We start from the raw sequence: 17,586 nt of genomic DNA on the forward strand, positions 1-17,586 counted from the left end.
TTCATATTTTATTTTTTTTTTAATATTATGATTTTTATTATTTTGTACACTATTAACGTAAAAACAAATAAAGAATAATAATAATGTAATATTACATTTAACTAGGGTACCTGCCTAATATTTTAATTTCAAAATTCTTGGTAAACTGGTCAAGTGTCAATAAATTGTAATATAATTCATAATTGCAGTACCTATACGGCGGTAATACTGCAGGTTAATAATTTGTTACACGGTTAAGTATTTTCATTTAAAAAAAACAAAAAGGCAATAAAAATTAACAACACAATACAATTGAAACATAATTTATTATATTGTGTATGAAAAAAACAATATTGCACAAAATGTAAATAAAACAAAATAGGTACTATGTGATTTCATACAATTAAATCCTTTTAAAAATTAAATTAGGTATAATGTAAATAAAAGCGGTACACAATAATAACGAAATCAAAATTATCAATAATTTCTTGATTTTAACCCAATATGATTATTTGAAATACCAAAAAATGGCAAAAATATACTACATTTTAAACTTAAGAATAAAGGACGTTTTTATAAATAATAATTTAGTAACTTTATCTTCACGAATAATTAATGAACAATCATCAGGCACCAATATTAAAACTATAAATCCATTACATTGTTAAATCATAATACATACGTTTTGATAATATTTATAAATTATAAGTTATATTTCAAAAGTATTCTGAAACTAGAAATAATTTAGAACATACCTTATTGCTTATTGAGTAATATAGTAAATTATGTCAAGTGTATAACATAAATAAATATAATAGTACAAAGTACATAATAATACTATAATTGTGTAATGATAGATAAAGTTGAAATCGTTCTAAAATGCATGAATGAAAATGTGGCATATTATTATAATATTATGTAGGTAGTGAATTACCTAGTGTAGTTAAATTATTTTTATAGCACACCATTAGTATAAACTTAAAAGTTGTAAAAAAATTATTCAATAGATCCGAAAAGAGAAACTTTCAAACAATAGCTGGTATTAATATTTTTAATATTTTCGAATATTGTCGACTAGGCAATTTTACGTTCATCGTGACATCATTATTATACAATAAAGCCACGGAGATGGTAATCGTGATATTTCTCATAAGAAATTTGATCTTGTGTTTATTTTTTTCTAATTCCAGATCTTTTAAACGTGTCAATGGGTGTAGATATTATTATAGTTATATAATGTATATTATAGTTACGCATTTAATACTTAAAAATTAAAAATGTGCTATAAATGTTAATGTATTTAGAATCACAGCAATTAAGACTAGAAAAATATTATTTAAATACAAATATAAATACCTATTACAATGAAAATACAATATATTGCGGGTTTTTGATTATCATCATAATATTTACGATTATGAGCTATGCTTACAAGTTACAACTATGCATATTCAATTAAATTACTTATGATTTTTTTCAGAATAATTTTTTAAGACAATTTAATAATCAAATAATCGACTTAAATTACAATAATTCTATACCTATTAAATATTAATTATTAAAATCAAATATATTAATAATTGGTCATTTATTTATCAACATTTGAAATGAAAATATTATTTTAAGTTGCTTACGAATGAAAGAATATGACCAGACATTATGATGGCAATTAACTTGGTTGAATGGTAAATAATAAACTAAACGTTATTCAGTTAAAGATTACAAAAGTTAGTATTGAATGAAACATTTTTTTTTTTATTGTAAGTATAGTGGAGCAGCTATGGTTAAACTATTTTTAATATAACATATTTTTGTGGTTGGAATTATAAATTTAAACAAACATTAATAATATTATGTTAAGGACGTTAAGGTACATTTATATAATTATATCACAATGCTTACTCCTAATTAGTTTTCCATATTCTCTGCAATAGGTACATGTGTAATGTATAAAAAAATATTACTTAATAATTTTAGTATAGGTAATTACAATTTAATTATGAGAATCATGAATATACATACTACGTCACTAAATAATACACAAACTAAAAAAAAATATATATAAGACATTAGTAAACACTAGTACTTATAAGTTATAAAAACCTTTCAGTAAATGCATTCAGTTGAACAGTAATTGCACAGAAAACCTCAAGCTACAGGTAAAAAATAGTTTTAATTAACTTCTAAAAATATTTGAATGATTCCTAAAATTATTGAACGAATTTCATTTTGAACACATATTAATTAAAAAATGTTTGATTTCTATTGCTATAAACAATTTTTTTTTTATATAAAATGACCAGTTTTTATTAAATAAAATACAATTTAAAAATATCAGTATAATATTAAACATTGTATCAATATAATATAATAATAATAATAACAGATATAAAATACATATGTATCAAATTTATATTAAAATTATTAATTTACTTAAATAGACAGTTAGTACTGATGCTAGTGTATTATTACTTGATTATAATTTATATTTATATAGTACCTAAATTTGATTACATGATAAATATTATCAATTATCATAAAAATAAAATATTATAATTATTATGAAATATTATTTATTAGGCTAAATTTTTTGGCAAATAAGTTTGGTGACTTGGTGTAATATTAGCAAATACAAATAAAATAATTTTGTATTTTAGGAACATTGAAAATGTTGGCATCTCATAATTTTCAAATTATTATAATATTATTATAGTTTTGTTAAGTATGTCATGTTTATATATAGTGTACCTACATCATGAACATTAAGTTTTAATTTTACTCGTTGTGTACTACTGGATAAGTTGAACATTTTTAAAAAGGTAGGTATATAACATTATACCTGTAAAAATGTAAAATTTAGATGTTATAGAACTACATAGTAAACACTGTCTTAAATTAAATTGATAATTATATTTTAATATCGGTATAAGTTTACTATAGTTATGGTGACCTGATACAAAAATCTAAGAACATATTGTAAATTTTAAATTTAAGCTCCTCCATCATAATAATGTTAAATTATAATATAATATCTATATGTATTATATTATTATTACATATTATATAATGACTTAATGTCCAATGCAACTATAATAGTGCAGGTTAGATTAGGTTAGTTCAGTCATATTAAGAAGGAAAAACATTATGTGGTACCTACTAATCATATTGTGTTCTAGTGTACTGATATAGTAAAACGCATAGATGCATTAGGTCAAATCATAAAATATAAATTACGAAAAGTAATAATATTAGTTTGTGATATTTTTATAAAAGAGTACAGTTTCCTGTACCTATTGTTGTTGAGGACACATGGAAACTACAATAATGCAATAAAAAAGTGATTCTAGTCACCATAACTATATTGTAAGCTGAATGGAAGAAAATATTTAAAATTATTTGTTAGAACATAGTTAAACATCAATGGTTCTTAAAAATATCATTAGAATATATTTTCATCACAATATTATTTTGAAATTGGCGTATTTGAAATTTTCCAGTCTTCTTAACAAGATACGAATATACCCAATTGATATTTAAGAGGACGCCACACGGATATTTGTTGTCTCCGTCTTACTAAGTGCATAACATTAACATAGCACGTCCACTAACTCCGTTAGTTCAACAGTTAATCGACCTATTATGTAACTTCATCTTGATGGTTAGAACATAGACTGTGTTTATGTGTTGGTTTTTTCGATAATTCAGTTTTTAAGTGAGATTAATAAAGTTTAAATTACGTTATATTATATACGCATAACTTGGTAAAAAATTGACTATCGTAAAAACCCACAATCCACATACAAACACAGATAATGTACTTACCATCAAGATTCATAATAGGTTACGCACTTGTAAGACGAAGACAACAAATGGCCGTGTAGCGTCCTCTTAACAACATCGATTACAAAATATATAATGAATATTATATAGGTAGTATTTATTAGACTATTTCGAGTGCGTTTTAGTGGGTTCGAGTAAAACGAATGTTCCGCACTCCCGTCCGATCATATCGTGTTGTGATAGATCAGCGGCAGGAATTGACCTGTTAGCTACAATATTAATATGTCTATGCAATATAGTAACATCGAGTATAAAAATATTATGGCCGATAATAGTACATACCAGCCATACGGGGCGAATCGAACACAAGCGTTCGCGTTTTTAAATCACGGACAATAATCGCCAAAAATAGTACACGTGATGTCGATATTCAAACAGATGGAATAATTAAAGGCGAGTCCGGTCGCAAGTGCTCGCAATAAATCACGGCTGTTCAATTTGCAGTTCGCAATTCGAACGCGAAAATTATACCATAATATATTACCAATTTACACGATACATTCACACGAAACGTTTACAAAGCTCGTAGGCGCGTTTATTTCGCGAGAGAAATTATTGGTGAGGACGTAATTAAAACGCTGGTCATAGCTCGACCGCGATTTTAAAACGCCCACGCATGCGTTCGAATCGCCACGTGTAACCACTAGTGACTAGTGTGACATAATATTATACAATTAAAACCAATGTAATTTGCTTTTAATGCGTCTTACCCGATCCTGCCAAAACGCATAGTGTTTACATTTTATGCTTTAACAATAAAAAGACATAATATTATAATGTCAAGTTTATCAAGATATGTTAAAATTACTATATTCAAGACTAATTATAGTAATCAGTAATTACTAATAATTAAAAGCAAATATAAGAAGGGACAAAATATGTTGTAATAAATATAAATTCAAACATATAAGTACATATAGGTACCTACAACTCAATAGTCAATGGTAGATCTATGACATTAATAACGAAAAGTTCGGTGGGTAAGTTATAAATGTCAACATCTCGGCTTCAGCATTGTAACATATTATTTCCAAACTTTTGATTCTAATGATTTAGAATTTTTAATATCATTCACCGGGTGTATTGCAGAAGACAAACAATTGTGTTTCGAATCATTAATTATTTCTTCGATATCTTCTTTCCTATAAAATAAATAATATTTATAAAATATACAAATATATAAGTAAATATTTTAGATAACTCTATCGATGGAAGTATATATTATACACATTATACATATTAGAGGAGCGGAGTGACAAATGGAAAGAATACCCAGCGTAATAATTTAAAGTATACACTACAACTTACTCGCCATTGTGCACGTCTAAATTTTAAATACGCTTAAAATTTTTAAAAAATATTGGTCATAAATGCATAAACAAATTTATATACAAAAGCATCTTAAATTCGGTAGATTAACATAACTTTAGAAGAAAATATCGCATGTAACTTACAAGTTATATTTCAATACCGACGAACCGTAAAATGTAATTTTTGAACTTCAAACGCTGATAAAAAATTAATTTGAGTTTGCGGTATCTTTTTCTTTTGTTAAAGGAAGATAATTTTAAGAGAAATCTTGTATTAAATTTTCAAATCTTAGATATATAAATAGAAATTATTTATGATTATTTTAGCTCAAAATACTTAGCAAATTTTCGTGATTTTGACAAATGTTTTTGATATTCCAACTTCAGACGCTCATACAAAATTATTATGGATTTACGCCCAATTTTCCTTTTTTAATTTCCACTAACAATAACTTATGAAGAACCTTCTATTCAATTTTCAAGGTTTTTGACCAAGTAAACATTTTTTTATCGAAAATAATTAAATAAAATTAGAAAATTTCTTATACCTATAAAATTTAAATAGCTCAAAAAGAATCAATATAATGTTAAAGTGTCATTATGTACTTATGTAAAATTGTATTTCGGTGAAATTTAATATCAACGGTCATAACTCATAAGTTTTTAGTTTACGCCAAAAAATTGAATCGATTTTGTCGAAAACTAATTTTGCGTATAAAAATTCCCTTTATTCTTTGATTTTTTTTTGCTTTTTCCTACGCTTTTAAAAACTATTGGGAATTTTCAATTTTGACCTCTATATTGCTCCAATTAGATTCACTTTTCCACCAGAAAAGATACCAAAGTTGAAAATCAAAGTAATAATTCAACTACACTTATCGTGTAAAATGTACACATACACAAAAAAACATCGTAAAATCAATACATTCATCAATCCGCTCAGTAGGTATCAGGTATCTAAAACCAAATAACAAAACTATAAGGACGTTGTAAAAAATGATAGACTTGTATGACTTTTATAACTTCACCAAAAAGAAACAAATAAAGATTTAAAAATAATGACTATTTGCTGTTAAATAAATTAACTGTATTGTATACATAAAAAAAAAAAAAATATTAATTATTATGAATTTTAAAATTACCCGGCGTGCGTGAGAAATAAATTAAACAATTTATGTGGCAAACAATTTTTTGTAGTTTCTGGGGTCAAATACATTACAGTATCATAATTGTATTTCAATAAAAAACTTTCCAATAATTGAAGTATTTCCATTGCTTTTTTGTTTGATAATGAAGATTTAGAAACCTATAAAATATATAAATGTATATTATATAATTTATATTTTATATACATTATACATAAATTTAGAATTATTTTACATATATTATATTTTATACTAATTAATCAATTTATGACAAATTAGTCAGTTAGATTGTATTGACTAAGTGATGGAAACCCACAAAAATATTAGAAATAAATAATAATATTTACGTAATTTGCTGAGGCATTTGTAATTTGTATATATTTTACATATAGTATAATTAAAGTTATAAAAGGAAAACGTACCACATTTTCATTTAAAATTTAAAAGATGTATACATCCATACAGTGCTCAAATTGGAAACATCAGAAAGGATGTCTTAAAAGAGTTAAAATTACTTTAAATTATTGAACTCAATCTACCGTGTGGCGAACAAACCCCATTAATCCATTAATCTTTAAACAAGTTATTACAATATATGAGTATGCCAGTAACAACTTCTTATGACTGATTAAAATAAATATTTTTGAATAGAAAAAAAAAATATTTCACATTAAAAATAGTTTTAATACCTAAGTTAAATGTATATTGATTTACATTTCTTAGTGGTTATGCACTATCTTAGTAATAATAAGTTGTAGAATTCATTAAATTTAATTTGAGTGTCTTATTCAATACAATTTTATAAAAGAAAATTACGAAAACAAAGAGTACATATTATTTTGATCAAAAAGAATGTACCCCTAATAAAAATGATCAGTATGAATTGAGGACTGCATGTCTGTATAAAATAAATATACTACTTGTATAGAATAATGTTACACGTAAAACAATCTTACAAGTTGTAACCGATGCAACCAACATATTAAATTAATAGTTTCTTTTAACTACTGCAGAGGTATATCTTAATAGTTTTATACAGAAACAATTGTAACTGTAAGTGTAGGTTGGTTTAAGTGTAAATCTTAATGTATTAATGTGTTATTGTTATAACTTATAATTAGAACGCGGATTTGTATGCAATTATATATTTTTTCATTTTCATATGTTTGGATTTACGTCAGTAGTCTTTACAAATCATAATAGTTTAAAACATACGGCATATTACTGCATATTACATATTTGTATATATTTTGACAAAGTACAAAATTTACTGCGTATTGAAATTAACTTTTTTTTAAAAAAAAGGCATAAAATAATATTTTGTCAAGTAGAAAATTCAAAAATAAATTGTATAGGCACTAAATAGTAATTAAATAGTAAATAAAAGACTATGAGGTGAGAAGCAACAGGGAATTGGATGATCTATACAAGGAACCTACAATTGTTGGGTCCCTGAAGAGTACGAGGATAAGTTGAGCAGGACATGTATGGAGGTCAGAAGGGATGATTGGATCAATAACTAAATGGAAACCCGACACTAAGAGGCCTCAAGGACGCCCCAGACAAAGATGGGTGGATAGAGTAAAGGAAGACTTGAAACTCCTGAACGTAAGAAACGCAGAAGAATGTGCAAATGATAGAGAAGAATGGAAACAATATGTTGTTGCGGCGATGGGCCTTAAAGGCCTGTAAAAGCCCAGAAAGAAGAAAGAAGAAGAAGACTAAATAGTAATTTAAATAAAGATAAGTTTATTAAGTAGATACTTAATTATAAGTTATTTAATTTGTTTTAAATTATTTTGATACCTCATCAATTTAAAAACTAATAATAATAATTATCAAATAAAAATTTTAAACTTTTTTACCATATTATAACTCAATTAACATTTTTCTTTCTTACATAATATATTCTGTATATTTTCATGATTTTGACTGCACATTATGTGTTATATTTTGATACATATTAGTGCATACAAATCTTTGCTCTACTTATCAAAAAATAAACATACAATTTTACATGCATGTTTATACATTTTGTCTACAATCAAAACATAACTTTAAGATTATAGATTTATAAAATTAATGTTTTTATTTCTTTTAGGTAATGAAAATAGGTAACGTCAGTTTAGCAGGATTGGCACTAGTTATAAGGGGTTTCTATTTTTGCAAATTTACCAATATATTTGAACTTTGAAGAAATAAAATAGTAACATTATAAATGTTTTGAAATAAAGCGATTAAGAAATAACAATCAACTAAAAAAATAAATACTTTGGGTTATGTATGACATTATATTATCAATAACAGTCATGAGATTGAGTGGTATTCCAATTAAAATATTTTTAAATACCATAAGCTAATACCACAGATTATATTAAATTATATAACTATATATAATTATTATTTATACAATTTTATAGTTTTATATAATCTGTGCTAATACATTATAATTTATAATACATGTTATAATATATGTTATTATAAAATTCCAATGTTGTACTACATAAACATTTTTCAAATATTTTGATAAGCATTAATTACATGTAGGCCATCTATAAATTATACAAATTTTATTAGAGATACCATAATTTTTTTAATTATATGTAATGACTAATGACTAATGAGCAATGAAAATATAAATTAAAATGTTCATATTTAAAACTAAAATATGTATATTGTATACAAAATAAAATATTCAGATAATAGATACCTGAATTGCTATAAAGAATTATTGGTAAGTATAGAACATACTAAGCACTAATAATCATCAAACAATATCATCATTCAACAATAATCATTATTTAAATGAACCAATAATTTTTAAGAACCTCTAGTTTAAAAATACATAATAATAATTTATGAAACACATAATTTTATTTATTATACTAAATAACTAACCTCAATTTTTAAAGGAACACTGAGATTTTTTGAAGCTTTTATTAAAAACATCAAAACAAGATTACTTGATGGATTGTCAAAATTTTTCTCCAAAGCACAATTTTTTAATAAAGCAGAAATGTAAGTCAAGTATAGAGCAAAGGTTTGCCGAGCCTGTAGATTACTGAAATGTAAGCAAAGAAAGGTAGACATATGGTTATGGTAATAACTAATATGAAATAGAATAATATACAATATACACATAGGTTAACAAATTTAGTGTTATTGCAGGAATATATTAAGTAAAGCATATTTAACCAGAGTGATCATTTTTAAGCATCATAATAACATCAGTTATTTAGGATTTAGACCATCTATTTATTAATTTAGTTATATATTATATTATACATATAATAAATTATCTACTGTAAACTCTAAACTTACTATTATACCTAATATTATAATATTATATAGTTTAAAAATAATCAACCCATATTTTTTATTTAAAATGTCAGCATAAACTATGTGTTTTAAAATGTATTGTTAAAAATAGTATATAACACTGAAGAACATACCTTAAGCAAATATAATTTTGTCTTTAAATAAATAAGTGCAGTAATAGAACATTACAGTAATAACTAATAACCAATCAATAATACATTAAATACGGGCTGATTCTTTTCACTCATTATCTTAAATTTACATAATTTGAAATCATTACAATGTAACATTTTTGGAAAATTAGTATTTTTACAATTATTAAACAATATAGTTTTTAGTTGTTAAATATTTATAATTTATAATATCATAGTATAAGGAATAAGAAGCATGTTCAATGATAAGACTGCGTTTATTTTTTTAAGAGGCAATGTATAATTTATATATGCAACCAACAATAAAGTCAAGTTTATGTCACGCATATACATTCAATCTTATGCAATGCATTATGCACAAAAACACAAGGTGATGCACATGCGCAAACTAAGACAAAAACATGGTTCATGTTTAGCTTACTTCTTAGTGATTTATACTACATATAGGTACTTAAAAGGGATCGGATTTATATGCACTTAAAAATCAACAAAGATGCTTTTAAAAATATAATATGATAAATTACATATGTAATATATATTATAATAGATCTATATTCTATATTACATAAGAGACAAAAAATGTTTATACTCGACTACCTGTGCCCTTTATGCATTCCTAAACCGTTCACCTGATTGCGATACAATTTAGTACAGAGATAGATTGGACCTAGGAGAAGAAAATGGGTTACATGTTATCATGAAATAAGGTAAATAAGAGGTCCAGCCTAGAGAAGTTCTTAAACAGAGGTTTTGAGATTATTATTATTTTTATTATTTTATATTTATAAATGGTTGCTATTGGTTTTATTTAGTTTTAATAATAATGATTATTATGAATGCGAAAAACCTGTGTATTTTATTAAAGAATATTGTATAGAGTTTAAACTACGGTTTCGGTTGACCAATTTTTCTCATTTTTTGATACTTTGGAGTTAAATTATACACTTACGTAAGCACCACGGGGTTCCGCACCACAATTATGTAGATTGCCTACCTGATAATATACTGCTAGCATAATCAAAAAAACATAGTAATAGCAACGCATTGCCGTGTTCGCTAGTATATTATTATAACAGTAGTAATAATATGTAAGTATAATAAAAACTAATAAGTATATAGATTTATAGACAAAAGAATATGTACCTAATCTATTATCATGAAATGATCACTCTATTTATATAATTATATAACACAATTAAATATGGTTAATAAGTAGCATACAATAATTAATAGTTAATTCATTAGTATGACAAGTGCATTTTCAAATATAATCTATACAGTTTATACAACAATATGTTTTATTTAAATGTTTACCTGAATACATATCCATTGTTTAAATATTTTAAAATTGTTTTTTTTAACTTTGACATATCAGTTGTTTGATCCGCATCTTTATTATCTGAAATATTAATGTTATTTTAATTTACTTCTTTTATTCTCTTGTAAGTGATATTATAATTAATTGAATATTGTTATAACCATTTAAGCTCCGCTTAAAATCTTTTAAGGACCTTTCATAGCGATCTTGTCTGCTAATATCCATATAAAATGAGGAATTTTCGCTGAATAAATGGTCGTTTAAAAAATAATTATAATTTCTTATTAGTTTTACATAAAACGGTGGTATAGTGGATCCCCTAGGAATTCCATTAATATTATCTGCAAATAAAACATTTAAATTGATATTTATTTTAAACTAAAATATAACAATCGTACCTAAGTAAGAGGAATACTTTTTCCATGATAGGTATGTAGGAAAAATCCGTATAAACCCTCTGCTCCTTTGATTTTGATCCATCGTATTTTTCAATAATCTTTTTTCATCACTACTGAGATTATTAGTATTTATATTTGAATTTCTGTTCCTTGGAATATCAGATTTTGGTCTACGAACATTTCTATAAAAATCATCAATATATTACCTAATAACAAATGTCTATAAATAAAAACTAAGGTATTTAAATATTACCTGTTAAAGTTGAAGACAGTAGGGTCAACAATTGGAATGCCAATTAAAGTAAATAAATCGCATAGCATTGAACTCTTAATGCGAGAATCAAGTCCAGAATCTATCCCTAATGATGGAGATAGGTTTACTTCAAGCAGCCATGGTTTTAACTTATCGTCCACCAAAATATCAAACCCGTATAGTTCTACAATAATATTGGATAGCCATATATAAAAAGGCATTATAAATAGTTAGTCGACTACTATGTAAAATAGGTAATCTATATAAAAGAGTATAGACTAAATTAATTTCAGCCAATAATTTTTTTGAGCAACGAAACATAGCATCTTGCTCTCTCACAATGACATCATGACCATGTTGTCCTTGTACATAAACATAACCACTAGGCACTATTCAGTATTCACAACTGTACATATATTATTATATAACTCAATACACATTTAAAAGCCTCCAGTCAATGTCTTAAAAACTTTCAAAACTAATTTAACAGATTAGGTAATTTATAAATAGTTAAAATTAGGGACATTAATTATAAATTTATTTTGAAAAATTAACATTAGTCAACTCATACTTTTAAACTAACACGAAAACTATTATTTTTTATCCCGAATTTAAGTAACTAAAAATACTTAAATTATAATAGTTGAGGTTCTCAAATTAAAAATATTTAAAATAATAACAATTTGGAAAAAATGTATTGAAAAAAACGACATGGCGAAGTCGAAGTGCGAACATTTGACATTCATATACATAAATGTAGGTACTATCACTACTTTATTCATGTACTCAGTCAGTGGCGTACACTGGGAGAAGGGTACTAATAAGCATGAAGTCTTACCAGAATGAATTCATATTTGCATACCAACTTTCCTAAAATATTCAGTAATTTTTAGGTAAAAGTGTTAACTACTTGTATGAAAGACCTTGTATTACATTCCCAAACCTTAGCTGTACAAATTTAATGTTTCATACATTTTAAAATTACAAATTAATTGTGATTCTGTCAAAATTTGAACTTTAAATGCTTATAAAAAATAATCTTGCCTATATGTATAGTTAATATTTTTAAATAGCTATAATAAAAACTTATGACGAACCTTGTATTACATTTTTAAGCTTTTTGACCAAACAAATAATTATTTATTGACATTTATAGAAAAAATGAGAATTTTCAATTTTGACCTCCCAAAAGTACGAACGATCCAATTTGCAGCTTCTAAAAACTTTCATTGAACTTTATAATCAGAGCATTTTTTCTACATGAAAAGTTAAGAAGTTAAAGTTGTACAAACATTTTCAAATACCTCACCCAAACGTCTGCAATTAATAGACTGGACAATATAAAAATAAAACTGTAATTCATTTTCAAGCCCCCCCCCCCCATCGAAAAATCCTGCGTACGCCACTGTACTCAGTGTCGACGTGTCGGAACCAAGAGCTAAAGTCCCACTAAAAAAACCCCATCAAACTTTCTTTCACTTACACTTTTTGTAAAATTATTTTTTAAAATAGGCCACAATAAATACGGCCAGTGTGACAATGTGGGGGGGATTCGCCTCTGCAGTCTGCGTGTACCTACGGTACAGCATTCAGTAAACAACCCGGACTTCAATGAGTTTGAGATTGATAGATTTTTTTGGTCCCTTCAAATGTTATAACATTTGGCTATAGCCATTTCTCGAATCATTAACTAGATAGTTTTATTAGCTATAACAAAAATAATTACCAAAACAATTTTGATTGTGAGGTACAAAGCAATTGATTGCTGGTAACATTTGTGCAGTTGCACTCATTATTGTTTTGACTACAATATCTTCAATTTCAGCCATCAAAGTTTCAGTATTAATAAGGTACTCTTCTCTAAGATGGTTCAAAAGAGCGCTCATGGACCACTTATGGCCTACATTTTCTCGTTCAGGATCCGAATTTCTAAACCATAATAGTAATAATATATTATTAAAATTATGACATAATAATATTGTAATGTGATTCTTTTAAATGTAAACAGTACTATTAAGTTCGAACCACGGTTTCTGTGGACCAATTGTTTGCATTTTTTGATAAGAGTTAAATTATATACTTACGTACGCACTACGCGGGGTCTGCGATCTACGGATCTACCTACCGGTGGTAGATTGTCTTGTAACATACTGCTCGTATAATCACGAGCGAATTTATATAATTTAGACTCAAAAGGACAACAGCGTGTTACACCCAAAAGGAGTTGAACAATCACAAAAACCAAACAATAGCAAAGCATTGCCGTGTCAGCTAGTAGTTAATATTAGATGGAATTTACTTATTAGTTAATATCGAATTTGTGGAGTAAAATATAGACTGTAATCGAGTCGAAGGTTTTTTTTTTAATTAATGTTTATTTATTTTAAAACAAGTTATAGGAATTTGAAAAAATTAATTATTTAAGTATGTACTATAACTTATAAATATATAAGTTGAAACGGTCTAATATTGATTATGAATAAAGTATAAACTGTAGTAAGACTTTGGTACGTAGATTTTTCTATCAAAACCACCTTTACCGGTTGAACATCGTGTATTTATAAAAAATCACGGAAACGATGGAATCGTAGAAACGTAAAATCGTCTTCAAAGTGTGTTATGACTTATAGCGAATATTCGTCCATCGTCGAGCTGTATGTCGTAATGTCGTATGGATCATGGGAGGTATCTAATCTCAGAGCATAGAGTATTTTAATTTTTGGAGAAGTTAAAATCAAATATGTGGGAAAGTCGATTTCAAGTAGACTTGACGACAAATTCAAATCTGTTTTCAGAATTCTTATCGCTTCAATAGATCAATTGAAATGTTTGGCAAAAAACACGTCTAAGATACTATGTCACGCGTGTGCTAGGCAAAAACAGAAAATCATGGTATCGAATCCTCTTAAGGTCCCCACACACTACAGCTCTGGCTGTAGCGGTAAAATGAGTCTGGACACAATTTACCGCCACCACTGTAGTGTATGGGATCGTGGGGACTTTTACGCGCGTGACAGAAACACATGCTCATAGGACGTCCTCTTAACAACAAAATATAAATTAATTAGTTTGGACCTTAGAATTAAAAAAAAATAATAATGCTCAAGATAAAAGATGAAATATAATACCGTGCATTATAGAAAATGACATACCTAATATAGCTCGGGCTGCTTTTGTTGACACTATAGTTGCAAAGATGCATTCGTCGATTATTAATACGACTTCTATCACATACATATTTAACAGTGGCAAATCTGACCAAACCTTCTTCGTACAGGTACACAACAAGTGGATTGAATGATGTAACTAGTACGTACAAACGTAAATCCCACTTATATCCATTCACCAACAGAGGATTGTCAATATACTTAGCAACAACGACATTTTCCTTCAACGCCGATTGAGTGTCCTTAAATGACTGCGAATAATATCATAATAATATTATTTTTTAAGTGTATAATAATATAACTATAACAGTAAACGGCTTTTAGAAATTACATAATCAATAATTGTTATTCCTCTTCCGCGAGATAAATCGAAAGGCTTTACAATCCATAAACCTCGATGTCGGTATTGATTCGAAATAAATCTATTGTAATCTTTCGGCATGATGTATGTTTCAGGAACAAAAGAGAACTTTTTAATTCCATTGCGATGGCTCATAGTTTCAATGTTTTTGTACAGTTTATCTTTACGAGTCAATTCACATGATCTAAAAGAAAAATGTTTGAATCATAATTATAATTTTATTATTATTATTAATTTAGTACACAGCATGAGAATGAAATCTGTATATAATATACTATAATATAATTTTGATGTATTCAATTTATTATAAGAAAACCACATTTTATTGTTTTACAGTACGAATATAAGTAAAATCTTGGTTTGCCGGATATCATGGACATTAGACATTATAATTCAATACATAAATTAATATTATTTTTGTTGTATTATCTATTAATTGTTGTTACACTATGCACTAGCGTCTAGCACTATGCAGTATGCAGTCATTTTGAAAACAAACTCGGTAGCTGTAATAACTATAGACCGGTCAAAGTGCCAAACCGTGACGGAATAATATTATCTCCAGTGATATTTATATGAAATACAAGTGTAAATAATATGTATTATACATTATACGTAATACAAGTTGTGAAGGTTGTGTAATATCGGGAAATCAAAAAATAACCGTTGGAGTCGTTGGACTGATGCCTGATTAAATAATTAAAATTATAAAACTGGTATTTTGTATTTACTTTAAATAACCATTATGATTACTGTAAAATAATTAATAGAAGTTTTGAATTTTAAAATTTTAAAATACCTAATAAATTTACAACATTATTGTTATAAGATATTAATTATTATTATTAGATATTAGATTAATAGTGTAGTATATTATAGTACTATAGGCAGTGGCACTATACAGTTATGCAGTATTACAGTATTACTTTGCAGGGGCGTAATTAAGGGGGGGATGAGGGGGATATACCCCTCCAGAGCCTTCATAATATTATATATTATATTATATACTCACCAATGTACTTGAAAATTTAATATTTTGTGTGTAAAAAAATATATATCCCCCCCCCCCCCCAGGACAAATTCCTAATTACGCCACTGTGCAGTAAACATTTATAATTTCAGAATGTGTTAACGTTTTTGAATATATTTTTTAACTTATACATAAAAGTTTCAAATACCCACGAAAAATATTTTTGAATTACCTACAACAGAATAACTAACATCGTTATTCTTCGTTTAAATATCAAAATTCGTCCAAATTTTAACTTAAAATGTCTATTAATACGAACGAGTATATTTTTAAGATTTGTTGGTTTAAGTTTAAACTATTTATGAGGAACCTATTATATTTTCAAGTCTTACCTATAAAATTGATCATTTTATAAATTATTAACTACAAAATAATCTGAGAATTTTCACAATTTTAGCAAATTTGGCCTAAAAAAATATTGTTACAATATATTTTCGATATTTATTAATTTGTTTATGAACAACTTTTAAGGACCCTTGTGTTAATTTTCAATCTGTAAGACAATTGAAAACAAAGTCAAATGTCTATAAATAGTTCAAAAAGAGTCAAAATGTATCATGAATATGATATTATAATTAATATTTGGCAACAATTTCAAGTAGGTACTTACCTATCCATGGTTATTTGTTTTTAAATTACACAAAAAAAAATTGTCAAAAAAAACTAAATTTGCGTAAAATTCCAGTTTTTTTTCGTATTTTTTTGTTTTTTCCCAATTATTGTGAATTTTATATTTTGACCTTTGAAGCATTTGAAAAAAAATCCATTTTATGTTATTTACAATCAAAATGTTACACAAATTTTGCGTTCATCGTTATTTAGAGTTAAAACGTTTTACAAGTTTTGTGTTTATCGTTATTTAAAATTATAACGTTATACAAGTTTTGCGTTTATCGTTATTTAGATTTTAGAATAGTGGTATATCTATTAAATGTATTAAAAATAATTAATAACTAATACAGGCAGGTAATGGTTCGGATACAGAATATAATATAATCAAATAATCAATTATAATATCCGTATGCATGAAATAAATATTTCTATAAAACCAATATAACTTAAATAAATAGATTTTAAATAATTTCGTTTTGCGTTATTTTTCGTTCACTGAAATTTTATGGATTACGTTTTGCGTTATGTTTTGTTTAATGATATATAATATATTTTGTTAATCGTTATGTTTTGTTTTGTTCGCGGTAATCAATTATTTTTGATTATCGCTTTCCGTTACAATTACTTAACCTAACCTATTTACGTTTATAAATTTCAATCGTTTCTTGTCAAATATAACATTATAATTATAACGTTTGCAAGC

The 17,586-nt window shown here is 26.1% G+C and overlaps 1 protein-coding gene across 5 annotated transcripts in view; it reads right to left on the reverse strand.

Annotated features, from left to right (window-relative positions):
* Positions 1–204: 204 nt before the first annotated feature.
* Positions 205–17,586, reverse strand: part of LOC132934511 (tubulin polyglutamylase TTLL5) — a 35,733-nt gene continuing 18,351 nt past the window's right edge. For 4 of the 5 annotated variants that reach the window (XM_061000824.1, XM_061000823.1, XM_061000825.1 and 1 more), the window contains 10 exons: positions 15,212–15,425; positions 14,866–15,131; positions 13,440–13,642; positions 11,714–11,897; positions 11,461–11,642; positions 11,224–11,403; positions 11,059–11,143; positions 9,173–9,335; positions 6,272–6,435; positions 205–4,961 (listed from right to left, as the gene is read on the reverse strand). In XM_061000824.1, coding sequence (XP_060856807.1) covers positions 4,844–4,961; positions 6,272–6,435; positions 9,173–9,335; positions 11,059–11,143; positions 11,224–11,403; positions 11,461–11,642; positions 11,714–11,897; positions 13,440–13,642; positions 14,866–15,131; positions 15,212–15,425 — 1,759 coding nt within the window. In that variant the 3' untranslated portion in view covers positions 205–4,843. The remainder of the gene's footprint in view (positions 4,962–6,271; positions 6,436–9,172; positions 9,336–11,058; positions 11,144–11,223; positions 11,404–11,460; positions 11,643–11,713; positions 11,898–13,439; positions 13,643–14,865; positions 15,132–15,211; positions 15,426–17,586) is intronic. The other variant, XR_009663032.1, reaches the window with a different exon arrangement.

The sequence above is a fragment of the Metopolophium dirhodum genome, chromosome 1 (assembly GCF_019925205.1).
Source record: "Metopolophium dirhodum isolate CAU chromosome 1, ASM1992520v1, whole genome shotgun sequence".
In the NCBI taxonomy this organism is placed as follows: domain Eukaryota; kingdom Metazoa; phylum Arthropoda; class Insecta; order Hemiptera; family Aphididae; genus Metopolophium; species Metopolophium dirhodum.